Here is a 26,094-nt window from a genome sequence, read left to right as displayed (position 1 = left end):
CACATCAAATAATGTTTCCCTTAGAAATAGATTTCACTTGGCTGAGTTTGAAATTTGCATAAACATTCATCCAACCTCTCCTCACCAGACTTTGAGGTTAAGACATTGCACATGGATAATAAATTGAAAGATTATTATCAGGGAACAACATTCAAAGCAGCTTCTAATTTAATGGCTAAAGCTTCTGTAATCATTTAAAAGAAAGTTCTCATTTTCTTTGATCTTCTATCAGAAACACAAGGTATTCTTAGTGCTAATAAAACAATTGAAACCACCCTAAGTCAGGCTGGAAAATTATTCAAGGAAGGAAATGACATATACCATATTTGAAAGCTTTTAATGGAATTCAAGGAGAAACCCGGAGTCTATAATTTTGTTTTTAACAGGCTGGCGATGATCTTCGTCAGGATATGCTTGTTCTGCAGATTATTCATGTGATGGACAATATTTGGCTGCAGGAGGGCCTGGATATGCAAATGATCATTTATAGATGTCTATCCACAGGAAAAGGCCAAGGTCGGTATAGATTAGAAAGCTGGTTGACTTACATTATTTATCTCACGCATTCATCAGTAATATGCCCCCAGAGTTGCCACAGCTTTCATTTTAGATTACAAATTTTTAAATCCAAAGAACTAAACCTGGTCATTCTTCTTTTTTTACAAAGAATTATTTTCAAAAACAATAAAGCCAAAATGATTTATGTAAAGCATAATGTCCTTCTAGATATTAATTAGGACTCTTGACAACTCAAATGTTAAATGTAATATCCTTTTGTGTGTCCTTAAGGGTTAGTTACATTAATGATTAACTCATATTTTTTTCTCTTTTTCTAAGCTGATAATAGAAAAGTCTACTCATTCAAAAAATTACAATTGTTGCCTATTAACACAAAATTTACAAAGTTGCAAATGCTTAAAGGAGTTCTGAAAATTCTAAATACATTATAAACATGCATTCAGTTTCTAAAAGACTTTTGAGTAAAGTGTAATATCAACAATCAAAGATGACCATTCATGCAAACTTTGAGCATACTTCAGCATTTCTCTTCCTTGATAAAAGCCAAGCAACTAATATGGAAATATAATTACATTTATACACATTTTCAATGAAAATAATGTTGAAGATCCATCCTAATAATTACTCAAACGTCAGAGGTAAAAGTTGTACTTAATTACAATCATGCTAAATTGAAGAAATAATTTCTAGGATATCATATAATTTTTTTTACATGGGGCCATTGCCACTTAGCATTTCATTAAATTAATTAGTATGAATTATAGCAGATGCATCTGCATAAACAAAGGGATAAAAATACCATAGAACTGGAAAGGGGACCTAGAACTATGTTGTCTTTTTTTTTTTTCTTTTTTAATTCAGACAGAACTCCAGTTTAAACCCATCATCTCAAAAGAGAAACTGTCATTGCCTGGCCCTCCAGTTCCTGAGGTCCCACTGCGAGGCTCAGTACCCCAGCCAACTGTGACTCAAGATTTTGGAAACTAAGCATGGAAGCACCTCCTACTTAGCTTAACTTGCAATTGGATACTTCAGGACTACTGTTACAAGTCATACTGCCCAATTATTTTGATTCTGATAATAGGGCCCTTGTTTCCATGCCAAGTATCCCACTCCCGAACTCCTTCTAAAGTTCTAGTTCCTAAAAGTCTTTTATTACTGCTACTCTGAGATCATTATTCCTTGAGTTTTTCTCTCCCTTTTCTCACGTAAATGACCTAATTCTTCCAAATCCTAATATGTTGAAAGGGTAAGAATAAACCTTAGATGAACCGAGCTGAGCTTTTTGGTGTCACATGGATTACTTTTTCTTCAGAAATTGAATACAACACCAACCTCAGTGGAATTCTTCAATTCCATCTACTCATTTCTCTGTTTATAATCATAGGAAGTAATGGAGGCTAAGACTTTTAAAGTTAATAAAATAATCCAGCAGAAATCACTCTAGACTTGCACAAAGTTACAGATGTCATAAGACAAATTATTCTTTCCCACTATCTACCAATAATCTCTTTGGTTGTAAGGTTGTACTGGAAAGATACTTCTTCAAGAAAAATGGAGATCATTAAAGCAAATGTCTTCTTTTAAGAGATTAGTTTCCATTTTTAATCAGGTTCCAAGGCTTATTGAATATCTCCTGTTCTCAAGAAATGTCACAAAGTAAGATAGGGAATACTAAAATGACCTAAACAGGGCTGCTGCCCTTAAGGAGAGTATACTCCAGGCCACAAGTTTACATGGCTTTATCAACATTATTGTCGGCTATAATTCTCATGACTACTTTGTATATGATGTTGTAGGAACTTTGGGAGAGATTATCAGAGCAGATAAAAATTCTTTCAGATTTATTTCATTGCTCTAAATTTGCTCCAGATTTGATGGACATAAAAATTACTTAGGAGAGTTGGAGCAGCTATATCTAGGACCCAAGCAGGATGCTATATCAGGCTCTTCACTGGGCAGGGGTGGGGAGGGGACGGAGGGTGGGGGACTGAGGCTCAAGTCTCAGTAATTGCAAAAAGCTGCTCTGGAGTTTCTCATGCACACCATTTTGAGAACCACTGCCTTGTGTGATACTATCTTGAAAAGTTTTGTCCCTAAGAACCTTGTTACTTAAAGTATGACCTGTGGACCAGGAGCATTGACATCACCTGGGAGCTTGTTAGAAACTCAGAATCTCAGACCCTACTAAATCAGAACCTACGTTTTAACAAGATCCCCAAGTAATACATATGGGCATTAAATTTTGAGGAATCTGCATTAGAGAGCTATGGGAATGGAGCCACGCATATTACTGTGCACAGAATTATGCTAGAAGTATTTTAAAAGTGTATGATACATACTAGCTTAAAATATATAAAATGTAATTTATGGTTTTAATTAATGAGCAGAATTTAGCCACCATGATTGTTATAAATTAGGTGCAAAGTTTTCTGGGTAGTCAACAATGAAAGATATAACAAATGGCTTGGGATTTAGCAATGATTAACTCCCTGAAGGCAAATGTGATCTGAGGAGTAACTGACATTGCTACAGCACCCTATCTAAAGGGTGCAGTAATCTAAGTCCTAATTTGGGTCATGGTCAGATGCAAGGTGGCAATGAGGCATGCAGGAGTCAGGTAGAAGGTGGTTTTCTGTTAGGAAGTGTTAAATGGAGGAACTGGAAAAATGAGGGAAAATTTCAGGATTAGAAAGTGGAATTATATTACTCTTTTTAGAGTAATTATATTACTGTTAAATGCAGTGCTTTACATTTGCTATCTCACTTAATAAGCACAAGAAAACTAGCACAAGAGCAGAATACTGTTGGGGGAGAAGGGAGAAGTGTTATGATATTAAAGATATGCCCAGGATTTATCTCTGGGATGTTACATCTCCTTCTTTCTTTTTGTTTTTAACAAATAGATTTTAATAAGTTATTTTTGAAGCATTCAATTCCCACTCTCCATGTTTGTTTCTTTCTGATAAGGCAATGTATCAATAGATGCCTAAGGGTCATGATTGGGCTGGGCTGGGCTATTGGATATTAAGAGATTAAGGCTGAAAAAAAAGGGAGAGTGAGAGAGAGAGAGAGAGAGAGATTAAGCCTGCAACCAGCTGCCACTGGCCAAATCCAGCACTGAGAAATGTTTCGCTTACCATTACAGTGATCTTCTTGTTTGTTGTTTAATTTGAATATTTTTAAGGTAGACCACGAAATAGTCAATTTTTAAAACTTAATCTTCTCTCTTTTCATATAGTTACATTTATGTCCCTGGTCCCTTTGGGAATTTGTGTTTGCAACTCTTGCAGTTATCAAGATTGTGGAGATCAGAAATTCTAGAATTTAATTTCTTTCAATGACTTTATTTACAGAACTGTGCATTACAGGTTGTTTTGTGGACATTAGTCCTGGGAGAATTTTAAATACTGGGTTTAAATTGCTGTTCTGTACAGAATAAAAATCAGAAGGCTTGAAAATATTTACGTTCCAATAACCTTAGGAACACAATGAAAAGAAGCCTTGATGGATGCATGGCTAGTGGGGCAAAGCTCCTATTGAAGTTCAATCAATATATGCTCCCTTAAAAAGATTGTTATCATAGTTTCACTTTAATGCAGACTGAGAAGGAAGAAGCAGGTGGTTCTGTACATGTTCACTGCAGAGTTACTCTGTTCACTCCTAGAAATGAAACGTTGAGCAGTGAAGCTTTTATTAACCTGAACATTGATTTTTATAATATATTTCAAATATTCATCACGGAGGTTGTATTTGATTCACTTACATTATAAATATGCTTGTTACACAAGTTTGAATGTCCTCCCTTAAACTGTAAATGAATGCACAAGCCATATGTTAATTAATTCACTGCTCTATTGACTCAGTGGGGTCGCTGGGAGACCATCTAGATTTGCTCTCTACTGTAGTTCTAGAAAAAATATTAAAGCTGCTCTGATACATCTGATCCAAACACAAGTAGCCTCATCGCTCCCTAGGATTTAGGAAAAATTAGAAGCAATACCATCTAGGTAAGACTCCTTCAGAGAAGAAGATTGGGAAATAAAAAGGGTAATCCAAGTAGTGCTGGCAACTATTGATGTTGTTACCTATATCAAGATGCCTTTCCTAAGTATCCCTCATCCTGTAAAGAAAGAAGTATTTCCATAATCTCTTTTTTATCAACCAGGATTGGTGCAGATGGTGCCCGATGCTATAACCCTCGCGAAAATCCATCGCCATTCTGGACTGATAGGACCACTGAAAGAAAATACAATCAAAAAATGGTTCAGTCAGCACAACCATTTAAAGGTGGATTATGAAAAGGTTTGTCCTTCTGCAGCAAATTTTAAATAATGTACTTAAATAAGGATATACTCTGGCTCATTAGATATTCTGATTTATGAAAAAGTAAATTAAGTACATCTTGAGGTCTAATTCATTCAGTCATCAGCATAGTAATAATGACACAGTTTAAGTGGTATATTACCTAGATAACAATTTCTGTGTCTGGTTTTCCCTCTGGGTAGAATTCTGGGCTATCAGTAAAGACTCTCTTTGCTCAGCGGCTTCCCTTACAGCAATCTCACCTGAGATGATGCTCCTGAAAACTACCTCCTTCATGTTACCTGTGCCTATTTGTACACAACCTATAATTTCTATAAATCTCCCTCCTTCCATTGCAATATATTTCTTCTTCCAAGTTCTGTTTTTTCATGCCTCATTCTTTCAATGTTTGCAGAATGCCTAATAGAGTTTTTATTTTTTTGTATCTCAGAACTTTACAAAATGTATACTATTCCATTTGACTGCCAACATTTTTTCCCACTTTACCCTGGCGTCTAGACTGCAGTCTACAATCGTACAGGTTCCACCCTCTACCTGGGCTTCCAGATTAGGGGATGAGTTGACTACAGCCAGGCCTTGTTTCACTTGCCAAGGCATGAACTGGTACAGCTGCCCCAGAGGCAGGGGCACCTTTATGCTAATTCACACAAAGATGCAATATGGGCCAGCATTAGATTTGCTCAGAACTGTCCTGAGCACTAAACATCCCTAATTCTAGGAAACTCCTCAGTCCTGGGCAAACTGGAAGGCTTGGTCACCCTAGGTGGCCTGGGCCATGAAAGAGAGATCCAAGAGTTCATCTACTCCAGACTTCTGTGAGATTGGAATAGAGCAAGATACAGGTTTTGGAGGCCAAGTAACAGGGAATTAGATGAGATTATCTAGAAATCTATTTTTTAGCCAATTCCCCAAATTGTAACTTGAGTTAGGTACAAACCCCTGGGGTTATATTGTTTGGGGTGTTTCCATGTACATTTGATGTTCTTAACCACCATGTGAAGGACATATTTTATTTTCTTCACTTTATAAGTAGAGAAAATCTAGACAGACAAATTAAAGACTTGCTCAGGCACCTGGGATACCTGGAAATAAGGTGTCCTGGCATGTAGTCCAGCCACGTGGTCTTCCACTCGCTAGTTGAGGAGGCCCATACCTGTGGCCCAGCCAGTCACTCGTGCTTACACTCATCGTTGCATCATCGATCAAAGCGATGAATACCCAGGAGACAGTTTTTTTGAAAAAAGAGTAATTTTGGCAAGAAACCTCTGTCCATTAAAGAAACATAAACCACAACTAACTTAGTGGAATCTGTTTCTACCCGCACAAGCGTTCACTGGTATATACTGTACCAAAACCTTTTGGGGCATTAACTGGATGACGTATTTGTAGGATAAACATAAAGTGTTACAGATATCTCAATCTAGTTTTTTCTGTGTTAAAAATTTCAAATATTCAAAAATTAATATTTTAAATTTCTATGGAAATAGGCAATAGTGGACCATATTGTTCCTTCTTCTTTTATCTTGAAAAAAGCTATCCACTGTTGTACCTTTGCGACATTAAAAAATAACACTAAGAATCCTCTTTAATAAACTGAAAATTAGCTTTAACTGAATGAAAGTTATTTTCTCCCATTTCAACAAAAACACTCATTAGGCTAAAGAACAGATTGCTTCATGTTCTTCTGTAGCATATCAAGAACCAAGCATTTAATCATATCCACTCAACTGAGATGTAGAATTGGTTCTTGATTATATAATTTTGCTTTTTATCATACTTTTACCGTTACCTCTGCGTCTGCTCATTTCTTGTTTGTGTCACTGTTGTGTTATTATTTTTCAACCGATTAGGCCTTGAGGAACTTTTTCTATTCCTGTGCTGGCTGGTGTGTGGTAACGTTCATCCTGGGAGTCTGTGACCGTCACAATGACAACATCATGCTGACGAAGTCAGGCCACATGTTTCATATCGACTTTGGAAAATTCCTGGGTCATGCACAAACATTTGGAGGCATAAAAAGGTCAGTGCTCAAATAATGTTTATTAATGTAATTAAGCAATCTCCTGGAGCAATATATAACATGTAATGGCATAGAAACCCAGCAGATGACTTGTTCCCCATCTCTCAAATTCCCCAAGATAACGTAAACATGATTATGTATCTAATAATATTGAAGGAAAGATTTTTTTCGATAGACTGTTAATGGAACAAATTAGGTTTCCTCAAATTGTTAGTAGACTAAATTGGCCTTCTCCCACAGGATACTAATACTGCTGCAGTCTGAATTGTATGGAATATGATATGTTCATTTTCCTATAAGCCTTGAATGGACAACGAGGCCTGAGTTCATGGTCTCAGTACATCTGGTATATTGCCCATAACAATCACCAGTCTGGTCTACATGTAAAATGAGCACACTTCCTGCACTGAATTAGGCTTGAATTATTCCAAAAATATTTAGTAAGCATCTACCATTCAAGACTCTGGGGATACAACAGTGGACAAAGCAGATACAAACCCTGACCTCTTTCTAGTAGGGATGACAGACATTAAAAAATACAACACGAGGAAATGAGGAGTTTCATTTCTTACTAAGAAACTAAAGCAGAGAAATGGGATAGAAATTAACAGGGGCAGGGATGCTATTTTAAAGAGGCCTCCTTAAAGAAATGAGAGATAGTTTTATAGTGAGTAATCACCTTGTGGAGATCCATGAGAAGAGTATTCCAGGAAGAAAGAACAGCAAAAATAACAGCCATGAGTATGGACTAAGCAGGCATGTTCCAGTGACAGCAAGAAGGCCTGGGGCCTGGAGGTGGAATAAAGAGGGACAGGTAGTAGGAGGGAAAGATAAAGGGTTTGGTGGAGGCTAGATCAAGTAGGGCACTGAGGACATGGTGCAGAGGTTGGCTTTTACTTTACGTTCAGAGGCAAACCATTGGTGGATTTCAGTGGATTTCAAAGCTTTTAGCTGCTGTCCTGTCAAGTAATGAGACCAGTTATAAGGCTATTGCAATAGTTAAGACAAGACCTTGATGGTAAAGAAGTGGCAAAAGCTGACAGATTCAGAATATATTTTGGAATCTGAACCACAGGACCTGCTAATTGATTGGCGTTGGCAGTCATTAATGGGCTGGGAAAATGGGCCCGGTAAGTAGAAGAAGAAAGGAAAATATTCAAGGATGACTCCTGGATTTTTGTTCTTAGCAAACAATTATATCATTTACTGAAAAGGAAAAGACTGGTGGTTGAATAGGTTTTTGTTTTATTTTATTTGAGCTGGGGGCAAGGGAACCAGAAATCTAAGATTAAAAGTCCCTTGCTCCAAAGATACTTCATGTTAAAGTAGAAATGGTATCAGACCATTCCAAAGACTAATCAGTCACTTTTAGCTAAAAATAGCTTTTCAAAAGAGGAAATAAATAAAAGTCTCCTACAGTATAACAAGATGAATTTTCACCAGATGGTCATAATCTGGTATGAAAATGCCAATATAAACTACATAATAAGGTGTAATTCTTATAAACTGATAGCTTCTATTTTGTGGAGGCATACAAATGGAATTGCCTCACTTTTTATTATTTTCAGTACATTGCCTTCTATCATGAATAAGCTCAGGAAGAGTCACCACATATTCATTCATTCCTTACACATCTGTTGAGGATGGTCTGTGTGCCAAGGACTGTGATAAACCTTGGGGATACAAAGATGAATAATACACATTTACCACCTCAGTGGGGCTTACTCTTTCTTTAAAATACTGGGAAGACAGACACATAAATAATTACTCCAGAATGTGGTGAGGGCAGAGATAGATGTATAGACAATTAGAACATCACAGAGGAGGGATACCTGGTATAAAGGACAAATGTTAATTAACATATACGATCATATTGCATAATTTACTCATTTAACACTTTCCCTAAATCCACTCTTTCCTAGAAACTTAAAGATTAGATTAAACTGTAACATTTTTATTTATTTTGCTGTATTGTCCACTGAGAATTTGGGTTAACCCCCTTATTCATTTATTCGACAAGCATCTGTGTTGACCATGGGGGTGGTTAAAAGATGCATAAAGATATTCCAGCTCTACAGGAAAAGTTTCAGTTGGGGAAACATACAAAGTAAAGAACAAGTTACTAAACAATATAGTAAGTGCTATAATAGAGATATGCACCAAGGTCTGTAGAAAAGATGGAGCCCAATTGTTTGTTGATGTTACAGCAGCTACTGCTACTTCTGAAGTGCAGCAGTTTAAATCTTTTTTATGCAACCGTTATGGAGGTCATGAAAATGTGCCCAGCACAGAGCCTCACTTATAGTAGGTTCTTAATATTGTTTGCTGAATTAGTCAGCCAATAAACTATTCACAGGTCAGCCTTCAACCTTTCAATAATTATTTATTGGATGAAAGAAAGTGAAGTTGACCCTGTCTTCCCTTGAGATTATTGATTATTGAGCACCAGCTAAGGAGGCCAACTGCAGCGTTATGACCCATTTGGATTATTGTTTGCAGGATTCTCTCTCCACCAATGGTTATGTAAGACTCATTGGCAATGTCTCCTTGGATTTCTTTCTTGATACTGATACTTCTTCCCTGAGTTTCTTTAATGGTTAAACTGAACTATGTCTACTCCCTATTACTCACTATATATTTTGAATTATAGGCAGCATCTAATAATTTTCTTCAAAGTCTCTTTCAGTTGTTTCTGGAGTTCATTTGATTGTTGTTTCATTAGGCAACTGATGTCTTCCATCCTAGGTCCACTGGTTGTTCTTCTTGGTTGCTAGGTGGACAAAGGTCTCATAAATCAGGCCTCTGAATCCCCCTAGGATAAATGAACATTCTTATTTGTACTACACTTATTACGTATAAAACTGATCTCTAGAGAAAAGCCAGCTCCACCTAGCTTCTTCTGTACACATACTAGATATATACTAGATATATTAATAAACTAGATATATTAATAAACACTCCTTAATATACAAAGCCAGGTTTGTAAATCATGCCCTATGACTATCCTAATCTCCCGTAACCTAGCAAGGCCATATAAATGCCCCAGTAATAAACAGCAATAAGCCAGGATCATACTCCTTAACATAAAATGCAGCACCCACAGGGAGTAAAGAGCATATGTATCCCAGACACATGTGTTTCTCCTATTGTCTACTCCTTAAAAACATGGGGAAGGAAAGTATTTGTGTGACTTTTTATGGTTTACAAAGTGTCACTAACATACATTAACTGATTTTACTTCATAATACAATTGCTCAACCTCACATAAATACAGTTTCCAGTTGTGGATAAGTTTGGGATTGACAAAAAGAAATCACATACATAACATAAAATCCCTCTCTAAGATTTAACCCTTAGCCATTTATACAGAACTTAAGAATGGAAATAAGCAGGCCAACAAAGCAAAAGCAAATGCAGTGTATCTGGGGAGTGATTTTCCCTTGGTTTCCTTAAGAGGAAGCAGCAAGGAAGTGATATTCTCCTTACAAGGAAGATCTTGAGAAATAAAAGGATTTCTTGCTGGGCCATTGCCCTTTTGTAGTCATGCTTACATCATCATTCCAGAACATCTTACACTAATCATCCATGTGGTCCTGTTTAAGACATGTTTATAAACATTGGGCTGTCCTGATTTTTGAATTATGTGGAGTCTTCCCAGCAACACTCTCATTAGGAGTCTTTGCTCAGGTTTCCCTGAACCACTGCTCTTAATTCAGTTTTCCAGAAATCTGGAAAGCCCATCTTCATGCTTAGACCAAATCTGAAGCTCTAACTTTCTAACTTTGAAGAAAGAAAAAAAATTACATCTCAGTTATGAATTTGAAGGATTTCACATCTTGTATATAAACAAGAAGTTCTTCCTTATCGGTTTTAATTATGAGATTAGATGAAAAGGATTTACACCAGCAGATTAAATCACAGGACAATTCAGCTGCAGCATTACTTAATGATTCTGGGGAAAAAAATGGCTAATCCCTACAATGAAAACAATAAGAAATTTCACCAACTTTCTGAAACCAGTTGGTTTCTCTTTTGAAGTATTGCCTAATTATTATCTTCATTTCTTTATTTTCTCTTACAGAGATTCAAATTAAAGTCTTGGTTAACAAATTATACATCCGCAATTTTTCACTCAAAGTTCCCCTGTAACAATGATTTCCATATAGTAATTTTTTCATTGCATAAAAGATATTATTGTAGGGCCTCCCTGGTGGCGCAGTGGTTGAGAGTCCGCCTGCCGATGCAGGGGATACGGGTTCGTGCCCCGGTCTGGGAGGATCCCATATGCCGCGGAGCGGCTGGGCCCGTGAGCCATGGCTGCTGAGCCTGTGCATCCGGAGCCTGTGCTCCGCAACGGGAGAGGCCACAACAGTGAGAGGCCCGCGTACCACAAAAAAAAAAAAAAAAAAAAAAAAAAAAAAAAAAGATATTATTGTAATAAACTCTAAATTTCCACTCAGTAATTTCTTGATGGTGACTTTCTTTTACAGAGGACGAGAAATTAAGGAAGGCCTTTATTGGTGATGTTTATTGTTCTCCTAACTCATTGTTTCATACTTTTATTTTTTCAGACTATATTTCCAGTCTGTATGGTCTTTCACTTTGTAACGCCAGACTTGCATGAAGTCTTTCTTGCAACCTTACTTCTAGATAATTTTAGAGGCTGTATGAGCAGTAGTTAAAGGCAGGTACCCTGGAGATAGACTATGCTTTTTTTTTTAATCCCTTACTATCATTTACTAATGATGTGACCTTAAACAAATGGCTCTGTATGCTTCAGTTTAATCTTTTATAAAAAAAACAGATTTGTTTTGAAGATTAAATTAATTGATATACGTAAAATGCTTGGAAGAGTTCCTAGCACTGAGTAAAGGCTCTATAAATGTTTGTTGGAATTAATTATAATGTAAGTATTCCAAATGAAGTGACAAGAAATGAGATTGCATCTTTAGGTAATTATTGTTTCTTTTTGTTCAAAGTTATCTAAATATCTCATTTTGGTACTTTTTAAAGTACTTTTTTGGTACTTTTTAAAGTACTTTTTTGGTACTTTCTAAATTTATAAATTGAACTTCTCTGACTTTGAAGTTTGTTGACTGATAGATTAGATTGCACTATTAGGTTTATTTGGATTGTAATGTTTTTCACCAAGTCACTTTTGACTTCTGATGTAATTTTAGACATGAGCAGAGGTGTGCTGGAGCTAGCTCACACTGGCTTGGGAGAGCCTATGATGTGTATTCTTTCTCAACTCCACATTCAATGACATTCCACTGGTGGCCTGAAATCAGCCATGATGGGAGAATATACACTATGGAAATTGACAAATGTCACAAATCAGAGCTTTTTTTTTTTTCCTAAAAAAAGTGAGTGAGCTGGTTATTAAATATTTACCACCACACTCTAGGACATAAATCCATTTAAAACAGATGAAAAATCATTCCAGAACTCTGTCAAACTCTGTCCTTTTCCTATTAAAATATATACACCTGGGTGATCAAAATATTATATATCTATCTTTTTAACAACATGATTTATACCCGATTTTCAAGTTTTATCCCAACAGATCAACAATAACCTAATATAATTGATCTCAGAATTTTCATTTCAATATTAGTCATAAAAATTATCTGTATCTATAATCATTTTGACACTGTCTTCCATATTTAATTACCACTAATTTAAAAATGTTTAATGTTTAAGCTCTAATTTGAGTATTATATTATTTATATTCTAAATATTCTCAATTTAACCATCTTTGGGAAGAAACTCCCTTAGCAGATTAAAAGATTAACTTTTGTCTTACTCCAGTCATTCTGGTTTAGTACAGTATTCATAGTGATCCAAATGCCATATAGGTATTAATGATCTCCCACATGCTTTAATTACTACTTTAGTGTTCTTTGAAATTAGATGTTTCACTGGTCTGTTTTCACAAGATTGTTTATTAAGAAACACTCTGGTTCCTCTAACTCAAAGCAGGTTTCAATTTCATCTGAACTTTCTAGAAGAAAAACACACTATCTAATACCTTTCCAACTGTGAGTGCCATAAGAACATCGTTGTATCATAAGCGCCTAGCTAGTGCCTGACATTTAGCAGAGGCTCAATTTTGGTTAATTGAAGGATCACTACAAAAATGCCATACAATTTACTTTCTTGACCTGAGAAGCAGCAGTTTTTCTGAAGATAAAATTATTAAGAATTTGCCATATTCTGTTATTCTAACTGGAAATTTAGCAAGGGATTTTTTAACCTGATGATCACTTTACATGTGGGAGTCGGGGGATGAGACTCAAAATTTGATACATGCTACCTCATAACCATTTAGGATGGCTAGTATCAAAAAACAGAAAATAGGACTTCCTTGGTGGCGCAGTGGTTGAGAGTCCGCCTGCCGATGCAGGGGACGCGGGTTCGTGCGCTGGTCCGGGAAGATCCCACATGCCGCGTGGAGCGGCTAGACCCGTGAGCCATGGCCGCTGAGCCTGCGCGTCTGGAGCCTGTGCTCCGCAACAGGAGAGGCCACAACAGTGAGAGGCCCGTGTACCGCAAAAAAAGAAAAAAAAAAAAACCAGAAAATAAGTTTTGACAAGGATGTGGAGAAATTGGAACCTCTGTGCAATGTCAGTGGGAATATAAAATAGTACAGCTACTGTGGAAAACAGTATGGCTGTTACTCAAAAAATTAAAAATGGAATTACCATATGATCCAGCAATTCTGCTTCTGGGAATATACCCAAAAGAATTGAAAGCAGAGTATCAAAGAGATATTTGTACAACCATGTTTATAACAGCATTATTCACAATAACTAAAATGTGGAAGCAATCCAGATGTTTATCAATAGATGAATGGATAAGCAGAATATGGAGTATACATACCATAAACTGTTATTCATTCTTAAAAAGGAATAATTCTGACACATACCACAGCATGGTTGAATCCTGAGGACATTACACAAAATAAGCCAGCCTCAAAAAGACAAATGACTGTATGATTCCACTTACATGATGTCCAAATCATAGCTACAGAGATACAGAAACTAAGGTGGTGGTGACCAGGAGCCTTGGAGAGGGAGGAATGGGGAGTTATTGTTTAATGGGTATAGAATTTCAGTGTTAAGAGATGAAAAGAATTGTGGAGGTGAATGGTGGTGATGGTTGCACAACATTATGAATATATTTAATACCACCGAACTGTACACCTAACAATGGTTTAAGATGGTACGTTTTATGTTATATGTATTTTACCACAGCGAAATAACTGAAAAAAAATTTGGTACACTGTAATTTTCACAAAGGCCTTCTCCAGTCACAAAGTCAATCTCAGGCAGACTACACCTAGCATTTGAATAGGGCTCTGGATTTTCCAAAGCACTCTCACTATTTCAAGAAATGAAGTTTATTTTGTCATTCCCATCTTCTCGCTGTTGTTTTTCCCTCTTCGACTTCAATATATCGTTCCATTATGCTTTATCACCTGCTTTCTTTTGAGTAACTTCCTTTATATTTACCTCCCTCCCATTATAAGTAAAAAAAAACAGTTTCTCTAATTAAAAAACCCAACTACCCAACCATGAGTTTTCTTCAAAAAGAGACTTGCAGATTTTCAGATGAAAAGAGTGAAGGGTGCTTGAGAAAGGAAGAAAAGTTTGTGACACAGAGGGAACAAAGAGGGGGAAAGAGGGAAGGGGAGAGAGAAAACAATTTAAATAGTGTAAGGATTCTGCTTTCCTGCACCCAGTGAGAACAAAGCATGCTTAAGATGGCAGACATGACTGCTGACTCCTTAGCTGGTCTAAGGTACAATGTGCCTGTCAATATAAGCATCTCATAGCCCTGAGTCTGAGTCTAGTTTTTGAAGAAAGACTACAGATATCTCCTAAACACGAGCCTAGTATTAGAACTTCTTCTGGTACCCAAATGAAGAAACAGTACCTGCTCCTGTGCTGGGGGAGACACTCCTGATGTTAAACTTAGTAAGAGATAAAAGGTCCATTTCAAGCTTTATACATAAATATTGATCATGCATATAGTAACTTTAAGAGCGATTTAAATGTTTTCAGAGGTAACTTGAGCTATTCTTGATTTACACCTTCAACCTGATTTTAAAGCCTTATCAAATTTAAAATGCGCTACTACCATTCATTGTCACCCAAGCATTATAGCATTAATAATCTTTTCCCTATATCCAGACTAATTTCTGTTCCAAGCATACACTGGAATTCCATGCAAAGCATAACTGTGCACTCTCCCTTGAACTCAAGCTCAAGGGGAGGAAACATGGGAATTTGGAGGAGCTGACCATTCTGTTGCCATTCTCATAAAATCCTGATCTACTATAAACTCACACCCAAAATATCAGACTTAGGAAAGTAAGCCTTGTGAAGAGGTAGTTGTTTTAACTACCCTCTTCAAATAAGAGAGACAGTGTACCTGAGCCTGGGAGGAACTGCAGAGTCAGTATCTAAAGTTATTAAGCAGTTAAAGATCAGGGACCTCCCAGAGTCTAACTTAGGACCCACAGTGTATTTATAAAATAGGCTAGACCAGAGAAAAAACATGTTTTACACTTAAGAGATTATTGGTGAGGGTTCTCCTTAGTTAATAATTGCTGAGAGCTTGGAGCTCTCACAGGGTGTTAAATGTTCTTTTTGTAATAGTACATGCACCCTTATGTTCTTATTATATTGCACATATGAGGTTTCTTGTGTTGTCTAATTATACAAGGTTCTATCCTATCCAATGGAGATTCCAAAACTGCCTTCTCATTTAACTCACGGATATGAGACAAGAGACTTGTGTTCTTTCCGTTGGACAGCAAAATGTGCTCTCTGAAATGTAGGTCATTTGTGATATCAGGAAAAGTGTAGGCTTAAACATTGCCCAATGTACTCTGTAGTCATTTATTTGTATGCTAATATCACCATTCACTATGATGGGAGTCTGCAGCTTTTAGAAATCTTTAAAACGATATATTTTAATGTTACTATGATATTTCCTGGGGACAAAACATTTTTAATTCATGAAATTAATAATAATTTCAATAATAAACATAAAATGCACCTCACTACTGAGTCCCACATTTCAGTTCAAGGTACAAATACATATTCAGCCCTCGAGACTTTCAATGTCCATTTTTATGTGTCCATTTACAGGCTTTATCCATTGCTCGAGTAAATATTAGATGAACTATCCTATAAAAGGAAGAAATAAGTATGTTCACAGAGCACAGAAGACAGATTCTATCATCATGAATCCTTGCTTGAGATCTCTGTCTTTCCAGTCCTCTCTCCATATCCCCTGCCTACATCACCAATACTGAAACACCTAGCTTTTCTCAGATTGTGGTGAAATATCACCGGAAGTGGCAGGAAGCAGTGCCCCTTACTGTGGTGCTGTGTCATCCAGTATATGGGATCAGATTCTAAAAGGAAAAGTCAAAATTACCCTTTAAAGCCTTATCAATACTTGATATGCATTAGCTTAATTAATCCTCACAGGAACTCTTTGAGGTAGCTACTGTTATTTTCTCTAATTTACGAATCACAAACTAAGACAGAAGTCTTCATTGTTATAGTCCACCTTGGGAAGGTGCCATGTAGGAATCTGGTAATTCCATTTCTCAGTAATTCCAACACACTGTTTCCTCTTCAGCATTGGGAAAGATGGCTGTTTCTTTAGTTAGTGCCAGATGACATAGTGTTCTGCATTTATGGCCATGATATATATTAAATTCATGTCTTTAACAACTATAATCAAATGTGTTGCAAGATGGTTGCATGATGGGAGGCATTCAAACATTAAAACCAGGTGTTACAATAGCAGGGCCACTCTCCCATCTATGGGCAATATGCTCTTTTATGACTGAAGAATCAGACACAATTGCTCACTCTCTTTTAATTTTTTTCTTACATTAAAAAAATACATCTAATACGAATCATTAATCTAATAGAAGTTAAATGCTCATGGGATGTGACTCCAGTTTTCAGCTCACCAGGGACTATTTGGTTGAACTCAGTATGGCCAAAGACCACCCTGAACTGTTGGGATGAAGCCCAGCGGTACTATTTAGACTGCATAATTCACATATAAAGAAGTTGCTTCTGTGAATAATTATGTCCTCAAATAGCTTATGTGCTCGATACTTTAAAATCAAACATCATTCATTTTTCAAGTATGTACATATTTGTTTAAGGAATAGTTCAGTAAATGAAAAAATGCTCATTTTAACGATACAGCACCTCTGCTATTTCAGAGCGCATCCATTACAGTTAGCATGCTTGGTCCATTACCTTAATAATGTATTTCAGAATAGGGCAGTCTCTACTGTGAGGGCTAGTGGCGCTGAGCAGCCTAGCACTGCAAGAAAGCATTGATGCAACAGGGCAGATGTTGTCCTCAGTTTCAAATGGGCCATCCTCATAGCCCAGCAATCCCACAATACTTATCCTCACAAGGTAAACCTCAGACCTCTCCAACCCATTATTTACTACTACTTATTTTAGCCAGACAACCACACCTCCTACTTTTTTGGGGAAAAATAAAAAGAAACAGAACAGAGCCTGCTTTTGTACTCAATACAAAACTCACAAACTTACATCTGCATATAAACTTCTTTCTTGTGATAACAGAAGATTGGTCTTTCATTTCTAAAGCCAATACCTCCATCTGTGCTTTGGAACCATTTCCCTCCCATCTTCTTACATACATTATGCTATCAATAATTCATTTTTCCTTGCGTTCCTCTCCCATTTATTTATTTATTTACTAGCCACACTGTGTGGCTTGTGGGATCTTAGTTCTCCGACCAGGGATTGAACCTGGGCCACAGCAGTGAAAGCTCCAAGTCCTAACCACTAGACCACCAGGGAATTCCCTCCTCTCTCTTTTAAATAATCCTGTGAAATATGCTTATCACTCCACAGTTTAGCCTTGCCCCCAAAAATTAGTTTCTATGCCATTTTGCTCACCTTCCCAAACTTCCTGAAGGAGGTTCTAAACTCCTGGTCTCCTTTTCTTACCTCCTATTCCATAACCACTTCAATCTGGCTTTATTCTTCATTACTTGATAAAATCAATGATGACCATAATGCTAAACCCAACAATATTTATTCCTCATTTTACCTAATTTAGCAGCAGATTTCAACAGTGTTGACTATTTCTTCTTCAAAATACCCTCTTTGCTTGCCTTCTATGATGCGTCATCACCCTCTAGTTTTTCTCCCCTACTCAGTGTTCAATGCAGGATGATTCCCTTCTACCAAGCCACTAGCTGTCAGATTCCTGAAGATTTATCTTAGTCCTTTTCTCTTCTCACTGTACTGTCTCCAGCAAACTGGTATCAGTTACATCCAAGGCTTCTATCAATATTTATATCCAGATATCTTATACAAATTTTAATTAAACATTTTATTTTGAGATAATTGTAGATTCACATACAGTTTTAAGATGTAATACAAAGAGATCTTATGTGCCCTTTACCAGTTCCCCCCAATGGTAACATAAAATTACAGTACAATATCATGACCAGCTTATTAATATTGATACCATCCAGATACAGAACAGCTTCATCATCCCCAGGATGCTTCATGTTACCCCACTTCCCTCTCACTCCCTGATCCCCCTCTATCCTTAACCCCTGGCAATTACTAATTTGTTCTCCATTTCAATAATTTTGTCATTTAATATATTCATTAATGCAAACACATATTTAATTGTCCTAAAATGAAATTATATACCATTTAGAAAGGAATAAATGCATAGCCTTTGGGATTAAAAAAAAAAGAAGGCTTCTTAAAATAAAAAATTTTTGATCCTGATCCCTTAGTATTATGACATCAGGTGAGAGAGAGAGAAATAGAAAAGATGTCCAGAAGTGGGAAACTATACAGGTAAAAGGTACAGAAGCATGAATAATTAGGACTTAGGCAGGTAATAGTAAAGCTACATATCTGGAAAAGAAAAAAAAAGATAGTCACAACAAGAAATTTCTGGTTTATTTGCACAGCTATATATGAGAGATTTTCAACATTTTATTCAGAATACAACACAGTATATATTCTAAGAGATCAAATCATTTCCAATCTTCCCTCTTGCCACAGCCAATTTATATCTCAGGTTTATAAGTCCTGCTTAAACTTCAGAAACAGGCTCCAGTACACTAATTCTGCAACCTAGGATTAGGTTCACATTTGAGTAGATTGATAAATCACGTACCAGCTACAGCTTTTACAGCCTCTAGGGATGGGATAGGATTCTGTTTCACACGTGAGGCTTCTTTCCATTTCTAGAAAAATTTTAGTCTAATTCTGAGTTATTTTTTAAAATTACTCAGAAGTGAGCCATACAAATCATATAGAAAACATGCAGCATTTTAAACTGTGGTAATAATTTAAACACAGCTAAACTTGGGTTCTTCAGTATTATTATTAGTTTATATTTTCTCTAACGGATATGTTTCCTTTGTGTATTTGACTCTCTGCTATAATGTTTCTTCATCTGATTTATAATGGTGGTTACCATGGAAGAAGGAAATGTGTTATCACATGAACTTAAGCATAACTACAAAAACTTTCCGAGAGAAATCACTTTGGTCAAACATACTTTTCTCTATTGAAAAGAAAAGCATATCTATCATGTTAGAAAAGAAAATTTCAGGAAGTTGTAAAATTTAGTGTTCTTTCAAAATTATTTCAAAAGTTTCATTCAATATAGCAAATATACAACAGTATAGAGAGTAAGAAAAAAGAATTGGAAAACTTTTATATACAAAATTAAGATTTTATTCTGATTATGGAAGTCTAGGATATTGCTAAAACTCACAAAAATGTTAGCAGTAGTGATGACTCTGTGGGTGAGTGATATGTAAAAAATGCTACCAAATTCAAAGGTACACTTAAGGGCTTATGCAACCAAAGAGGTTACATGGAAGAGCTGGGAGTAAATTAAACTTTGAAGGAAAGATGGGATTCTACAGATGGCATTTTTGAAGAGAAAGGGAGATTTAGCTTCGACTAGGTTCAGCTCTAGAACATTTTTATTAGTTTGGGGACTAATTAGAGTATTTAAAATTTATTGAGTGTTTACTATGTGCCAGGCTATGTTCTAAGTACTTTTACATGCTTTAACTCATTTAATGCTCTCAGCAATCCCAGTAGTCAAGTGCTCTTATCCCCATTTTACAGAGGAAGAGATTGAGGCACACAGAGGATAAGGAACTTGCTGAGGGTTGCAGAACGACTAAGTGGTAGAACATGATTTGAAGCCTGGCTGGCAGGCCTGCAGTCTGTGCCCTCTTCATAGAACCTCATATAGCCATTCACAAGTGTGTAGTCCTCTCTGTGTCAGGCCTTTGTGTATATGTTCTTAGTTAATCCTCACAGCAATTCGAAGAGCTAGGTATTGCTTGTCCATTTCAGAGATGAGGAAACTGAGATACAGCAGGCCCAGGATTAGAACCCATGCTGTATCTCATGTTTTCAACATCTGTGCTCCCAGCTTGCCCAAAGTAAAGGGCTGTAAATTCATAGCATACAGGCTAGATAAGTCAATGTAGGCCAAATATAAAAGAATTTTGAGCAAAATTTTTAAATTTGGACTTGATTCTTAAGAAATTCCTCAGTGTCTAGGTGCTCAATAAATTTTCTTGAATGAATGAATGAATGATTAAATGAATGAATGAATACAAAGCTAAGTGGGGAAATTATTACATCAGCTTCTCCTCCAGACATTTAGTGGTAGCATGGATCACACAATAAAATTTAAAAACCACAGCCAGACAGAGGTAGCTTACTTATCTTCATTAAAATACTTTGCCTACAATTAGATTCCACTGCCCCAGATCAGCTACAAAATACCTGAGTTGTGGCTTTCTGATTTGAATATACACACTTCTGAAAGGTCTGGTTAACTAAGTTCAGTTAGTGAGATTTCCAGCTCTACTGAAACAGGAGGGAAGGGGGCCGGGCACAACCTTTGAAAGAATGACATAGCCCAAGGACATGACATAAACTGATTAAAACCAAATGGGTCCAAGATGGCAGAGAAGTAGATTTCTACTAGAACTTGAACCTCAGTATACCCTCATTGTAACACATCAGCAAGCTAAATGACACACCCACAGGTGCCATGACAGTTCCAAGATTGACCATAAGGATCAAAAAGTGGGCGGTGGCCCAATTCCTGGAAATCCCCGCCCATTCCCGAAATAGCTGGAATACTCCTCCCACTCATTAGCCTATGAAATTACCCACCCCTATAAAAACTGACAACCCCATACCCTGGTGCCTTTCTCACCTTCTGAGATGGCCCACACTCTGTCTGTGGAGTGTGTTTCTCTCTAAATAAATCCACTTCTTACCTATCACTTGTCTCTCACTGAATTCTTTCTGCGATGAGACATCAAGAACCTGAGCTTCCTTAAGTCCTGAAACCAGGTGTGTGATCTCAGTTGGGAGACCCTGGGTTTTGGCCAGGTTCGAGTCCCGGTCACACGGGTTCAAGTCCCAATCAGGGTTTTGGCCGGGTTCAAGTTCCAGCCTCGGGGGTTCAAGTCCCAATCTGGGTTTAGGCTGGGTTCGAGTCCCAGCAAGTGGGTTCAAGACCCAATCTGAGGTGCAGTTTCACTACTATGTTTTTATTAAAATAGCTAAACATAGCAACAATAAAGAACACAATTATCCTGGCAGTTCCCTGGTGGCCTAAGTTAGGACTCCAGGCTTTCACTGCCGAGGCCCAGGTTCAATCCCTGGTGAGGGAACTGAGATCCAGCAAGCCCGACGGCATGGCCAAAAAACAAACAAATATATATATAGATAGATAGATAGATAGATAGATAGATAGATAGATAGATAGATATAGATATAGATATATATACATATATACATAAAATTAACCAAAAAAATTAAGAGGCTTCCTCAATAATCCTTGACTTTTCTCAGTTACTGCTTGAACTGAACTTAGTTATATCTAGGTTGCTAGGCTGAATTTTATTTTATTTTTATTATTATTATTTTTTTTTGCGGTACGTGGGCCTGTCACTGTTGTGGCCTCTCCTGTTGCAGAGCACAGGCTCTGGACGCGCAGGCTCAGCGGCCATGACTCACGGGCCCAGCCGCTCCGCGGCATGTGGGAATCCTCCCAGACCGGGGCACGAACCCGTGTCCCCCGCATCGGCAGGCGGACTCTCAACCACTGCGCCACCAGGGAAGCCCTAGGCTCGAATTTTAAAATGTCTTCAATTCATTCAAAAATCTTTATGTTTTAAACAAAGTTTTACTCAAAACTGTATTCGCATTTCAAATGCTTCTAGATCAGGGGTCCCCACCCCGCAGGCCACAGACCGGTACCAGTCCATGGCCTGTTAGGAACTGGACTGCACAGCAGGAGGTGAGCGGCGGGGGAGCGAGCAAAGCTTCATCTGTATTTCGCTCGCATTACCGCCTGAGCTCTGCCTCCTGTCAGATCAGAGGCGGCATTAGATTCTCATAGGAGGGCAAACCCTACTGTGAATTGTGCATGCGAGGGATCTAGGTTGCGTGCTTCTTATGAGAATTAATGCCTGATGATCTGAGGTGGAGCTGAGGCAGTGATGCTAGCGCTGGGGAGCGGCTGCAAATACAGATTATCATTAGCAGACAGGTTTGCCTGCACAGAGACCATAATCAATCAATTGCTTGCAGGCTCATATCAAAACCCTATCAGTGAGTGGCAAGTGAAAACAAGCTCAGGGCTCCCACTGATTCTGCATTATGGTGAGTTGTATAATTATTTCATTATATATTACAATGTAATAATAATAGAAATAAAGTGCACAGTAAATGTAATGCACTTGAATCATCCCAAAACCATCCCCTACCACCACCACAACCCTCCCCGGTCCGTGGAAAAATTCTCTTCCATGAAACTGGTCCCTGGTGCCAAAAAGGTTGGGGACTGCTGTTCTAGATGACCTTTGGCCAAATCAGTATTGAAACTCCGTCTCATCCTTCCTCTTATTCAGTGAGGGAGACCGCATCACAGAGCGGGTGAGCGGCCCTCTCTCTCTGCTCTCTCTATTAGAAGCACTAACACTTCATCTCAGGTCTCTTCGTGTTTCAAATAACATGAGAAAAAACTGACAAATATAGGGGAAACAGGATCTTCTGGTCCTTCTTTCTGGTCCTTTGTTTTTCTGCTTTTCCAGAAATGAAATATAGTTACCTCTTTTTTCCCTTACTAAGCATATCACAGTGAGTTGGTAACATCTGTTTTTTTTCAGATTACCTTCTGAAAGAACTTGTCATTACATATCTTAGCTTTTCTTTTTTTTTTTTTTGAACTATAACTGACTTAACAGCATCATAATTAGTTTCATCTGTAGAACACAGTGATTCAATATTTTATACATTACAGAATGGTCACCATGATGTCTAGTTACCATCTGTCACCATGCAGAATTATTACAATATTATTGACTGTATTCTCTATGCTATACATTACATCCCTGTGAGTTATTTATTTTATAACAGGAAGTTTGTAACTCTTGATTTCCCTTACTTATTTCACTAATCCCCCCACCTCCCTCCCCTCTGGCAACCACCACTTTGTTCTCTGATTCTGAGTCTGTTTCTGTTTTGCTATGTTTGTTTGTTTTGTTTTTTAAATGCTACATGTGAGTGAAACCATGTGGTATGTATGTCTCTCTCTGTCTGACTCATTTCATTTAGTGTAATATCCTCTAGGTCCATCCATGTTGTTGCAAATGGAAAGATTTCATTATTTTTTATGGTTGAATAATATTCCATTATATATACACCATGTCTTCTTTATCCATTCATCTATCGATAGACACTTAGGTTGCTTCCATATCTTGGCTATTGTAAATAATGCTCCCCAATTTGTTGAGCATTTGTACAATCATTACCTTGAACTCTTTATGGGATAGATTGCTTATCTCCACTTCCTAAGTTCTTCTGGGGTTTTGTTCCTTCTTTGGAACATATTTCTTTGTCTCCTCATTTTGCCTAATTCTCTGTTTATTTCTAAGTATTAGGCAAGTCAGTTATGTTTCCTGACCTTGGAGAAATGGCCTTATGTAGGAGATGTCCTATGGGGCCCAGCAGCACACTACCCTCTGGTCGGCAGAGCTGTATGCTCTAGGGGTGCCCTTTATGTGGGCTGAGTGGGCCCTTCTGTTGTGATGAGGCAGACTACTGTGGGTGCACAGGTAGTCAGGGCTGGTCCCCATCTCGTTGGCTGTCCAGCTCTGGCTCAAGAGGAGGCTGCCAACCCACTGGTGGGCAGGACAGGGTCCCAGTGGTGGTTGGCTGTGGGGCCCAAAAGGGGGATCCCGGGACTGATGTTGGCCCACTGTATCTTAGCTTTTGCCTGAAACTTTTTACCTAAAGGGTCAGCATACCATCTAAGGGAAAAAGAAAGGTTTAAAAAAAAAAAAAGAAAAAAGCACCATGAGGTTAAATACATGATCTGTTCTATCATTTAAAAATTTAGCAATAAATATACTTTCTGTAAAATCACCTTAATTATTAATTTGGCCTTAAATTAATTTTAATGAATAATATTCACATCAAATATAACTTGGAATTAACTATTTGAGCCAATATAGGTCAACTTTGTAAAATAACTTACCCTTCCTTCTCTGTTGCAGTTCAGCTACATTATTCAAAGTCTACAGTTAGTAAGTTTCTCCAGCTGTCCTACAATGAATGAGGCTCATGCATTAGGGAGAAAATAACAAAAAATTTCAAATGGAAATAAGTTGTTGTCACTGCCTAATATAACCCTTCAAACCATTTCTCTTCCTGCTTATGGTTGGTGTTCTTTTTTGCTTTATAGGGACAGAGCCTCTTTTATTTTTACTTCAGAGATGGAGTACTTTATTACAGAGGGTGGGAAAAACCCACAGCATTTCCAAGATTTTGTGGAGCTTTGCTGTCGAGCTTATAATATTGTCAGAAGACACAGCCGCCTGCTCTTAAACCTGCTAGAAATGGTAAGTCCCTTGGGGAAATAACAGAAATAATAAGCTTCCTTTATGGCTCTCTTTCAGTAGTCTATCTTTTCTAATGGCTTGGAGTTCCCCAAAGAGCTATTCAAAACAGAATAGAATGAACAAACTAAAAGTACTATGGAACAGCTTATAAATACATTTCTTAATAATTCATAACATTTGTTCAGTTATTGTCTCAAACCTTTCTCTTCACAATAATATTGATGTATTCAGGGGTTATCTCAGTATATTTTGATTAAAGGTCAAGGACAGTAATTTAGAATATTATACCAATTGCACTGTGCTTTAGAATTTTTTCAAAAGTATTTTTAAAATACTATCTCATTTTCACATTATGGCAACCCAATGATGTAGAACAAGCAAGGATTTTTCCTGGTTTCCCTCCCAATCTCTGCCTTTGATCACTTGCTTATTTCCAGATTAAGAAACTGAGAGCCAAAAATGTAAGGTGACTTCCTAGCAACTTGACTCGAGGGTGGTACATTTACTACATTGAGTCTACTGAGTCATGGTCCTGGGTACTCTCTGTCGACCAACAGGGGAATTTTTTTTTTAACATCTTTATTGGAGTATAATTGCTTTACAATGGTGTGTTAGTTTCTGCTTTATAACAAAGTGAATCAGTTATACATATACATATGTTCCCATATCTCTTCCCTCTTGCATCTCCCTCCCTCCCACCCTCCCTATCCCACCCCTCTAGGTGGTCACGAAGCACTGAGCTGATCTCCCTGTGCTATGTGGCTGCTTCCCACTAGCTATCTATTTTACGTTTGGTCGTGTATATATGTCCATGCCACTCTCTCACTTTGTCAGCTTACCCTTCCCCCTCCCCATATCCTCAAGTCCATTCTCTAGTAGGTCTGTGTCTTTATTTCCGTCTTGCCCCTAGGTTCTTCATGACCTTTTTCTTTTTCTTAGATTCCATATATATGTGTTAGCATACGGTATTTGTTTTTCTCTTTCTGACTTACTTCACTCTGTATGACAGACTCTAGGTCCATCCACCTCACTACAAATAACTCAATTTCATTTCTTTTTATGGCTGAGTAATATTCCATTGTATATATGTGCCACATCCTCTTTATCCATTCATCTGTTGATGGACACTTAGGTTGCTTCCATGTCCTGGCTATTGTAAATAGAGCTGCAATGAACATTTTGGTACATGACTCTTTTTGAATTATGGTTTTCTCAGGGTATATGCCCAGTAGTG

The 26,094-nt window shown here is 37.5% G+C and overlaps 1 protein-coding gene across 6 annotated transcripts in view; it reads left to right on the top strand.

Moving 5' to 3' along the window:
• Nucleotides 1-26,094, top strand: part of PIK3C2G (phosphatidylinositol-4-phosphate 3-kinase catalytic subunit type 2 gamma) — a gene marked incomplete at both ends in the record, with an annotated part of 352,092 nt that overhangs the window by 194,352 nt on the left and 131,646 nt on the right. For all 6 annotated transcript variants that reach the window (XM_079715212.1, XM_079715210.1, XM_079715209.1 and 3 more), the window contains 4 exons: nt 387-516; nt 4,688-4,824; nt 6,696-6,865; nt 24,704-24,860. In XM_079715212.1, the coding sequence (XP_079571338.1) occupies nt 387-516; nt 4,688-4,824; nt 6,696-6,865; nt 24,704-24,860 (594 nt within the window). The remainder of the gene's footprint in view (nt 1-386; nt 517-4,687; nt 4,825-6,695; nt 6,866-24,703; nt 24,861-26,094) is intronic.

Source organism: Hyperoodon ampullatus (genome assembly GCF_949752795.1).
Source record: "Hyperoodon ampullatus genome assembly, chromosome: 11".
Taxonomy (NCBI): Eukaryota; Metazoa; Chordata; class Mammalia; order Artiodactyla; family Ziphiidae; genus Hyperoodon; species Hyperoodon ampullatus.
Note: the sequence above shows the minus strand (reverse complement) of the source record. Positions and strands in the feature narration are given on the sequence as shown.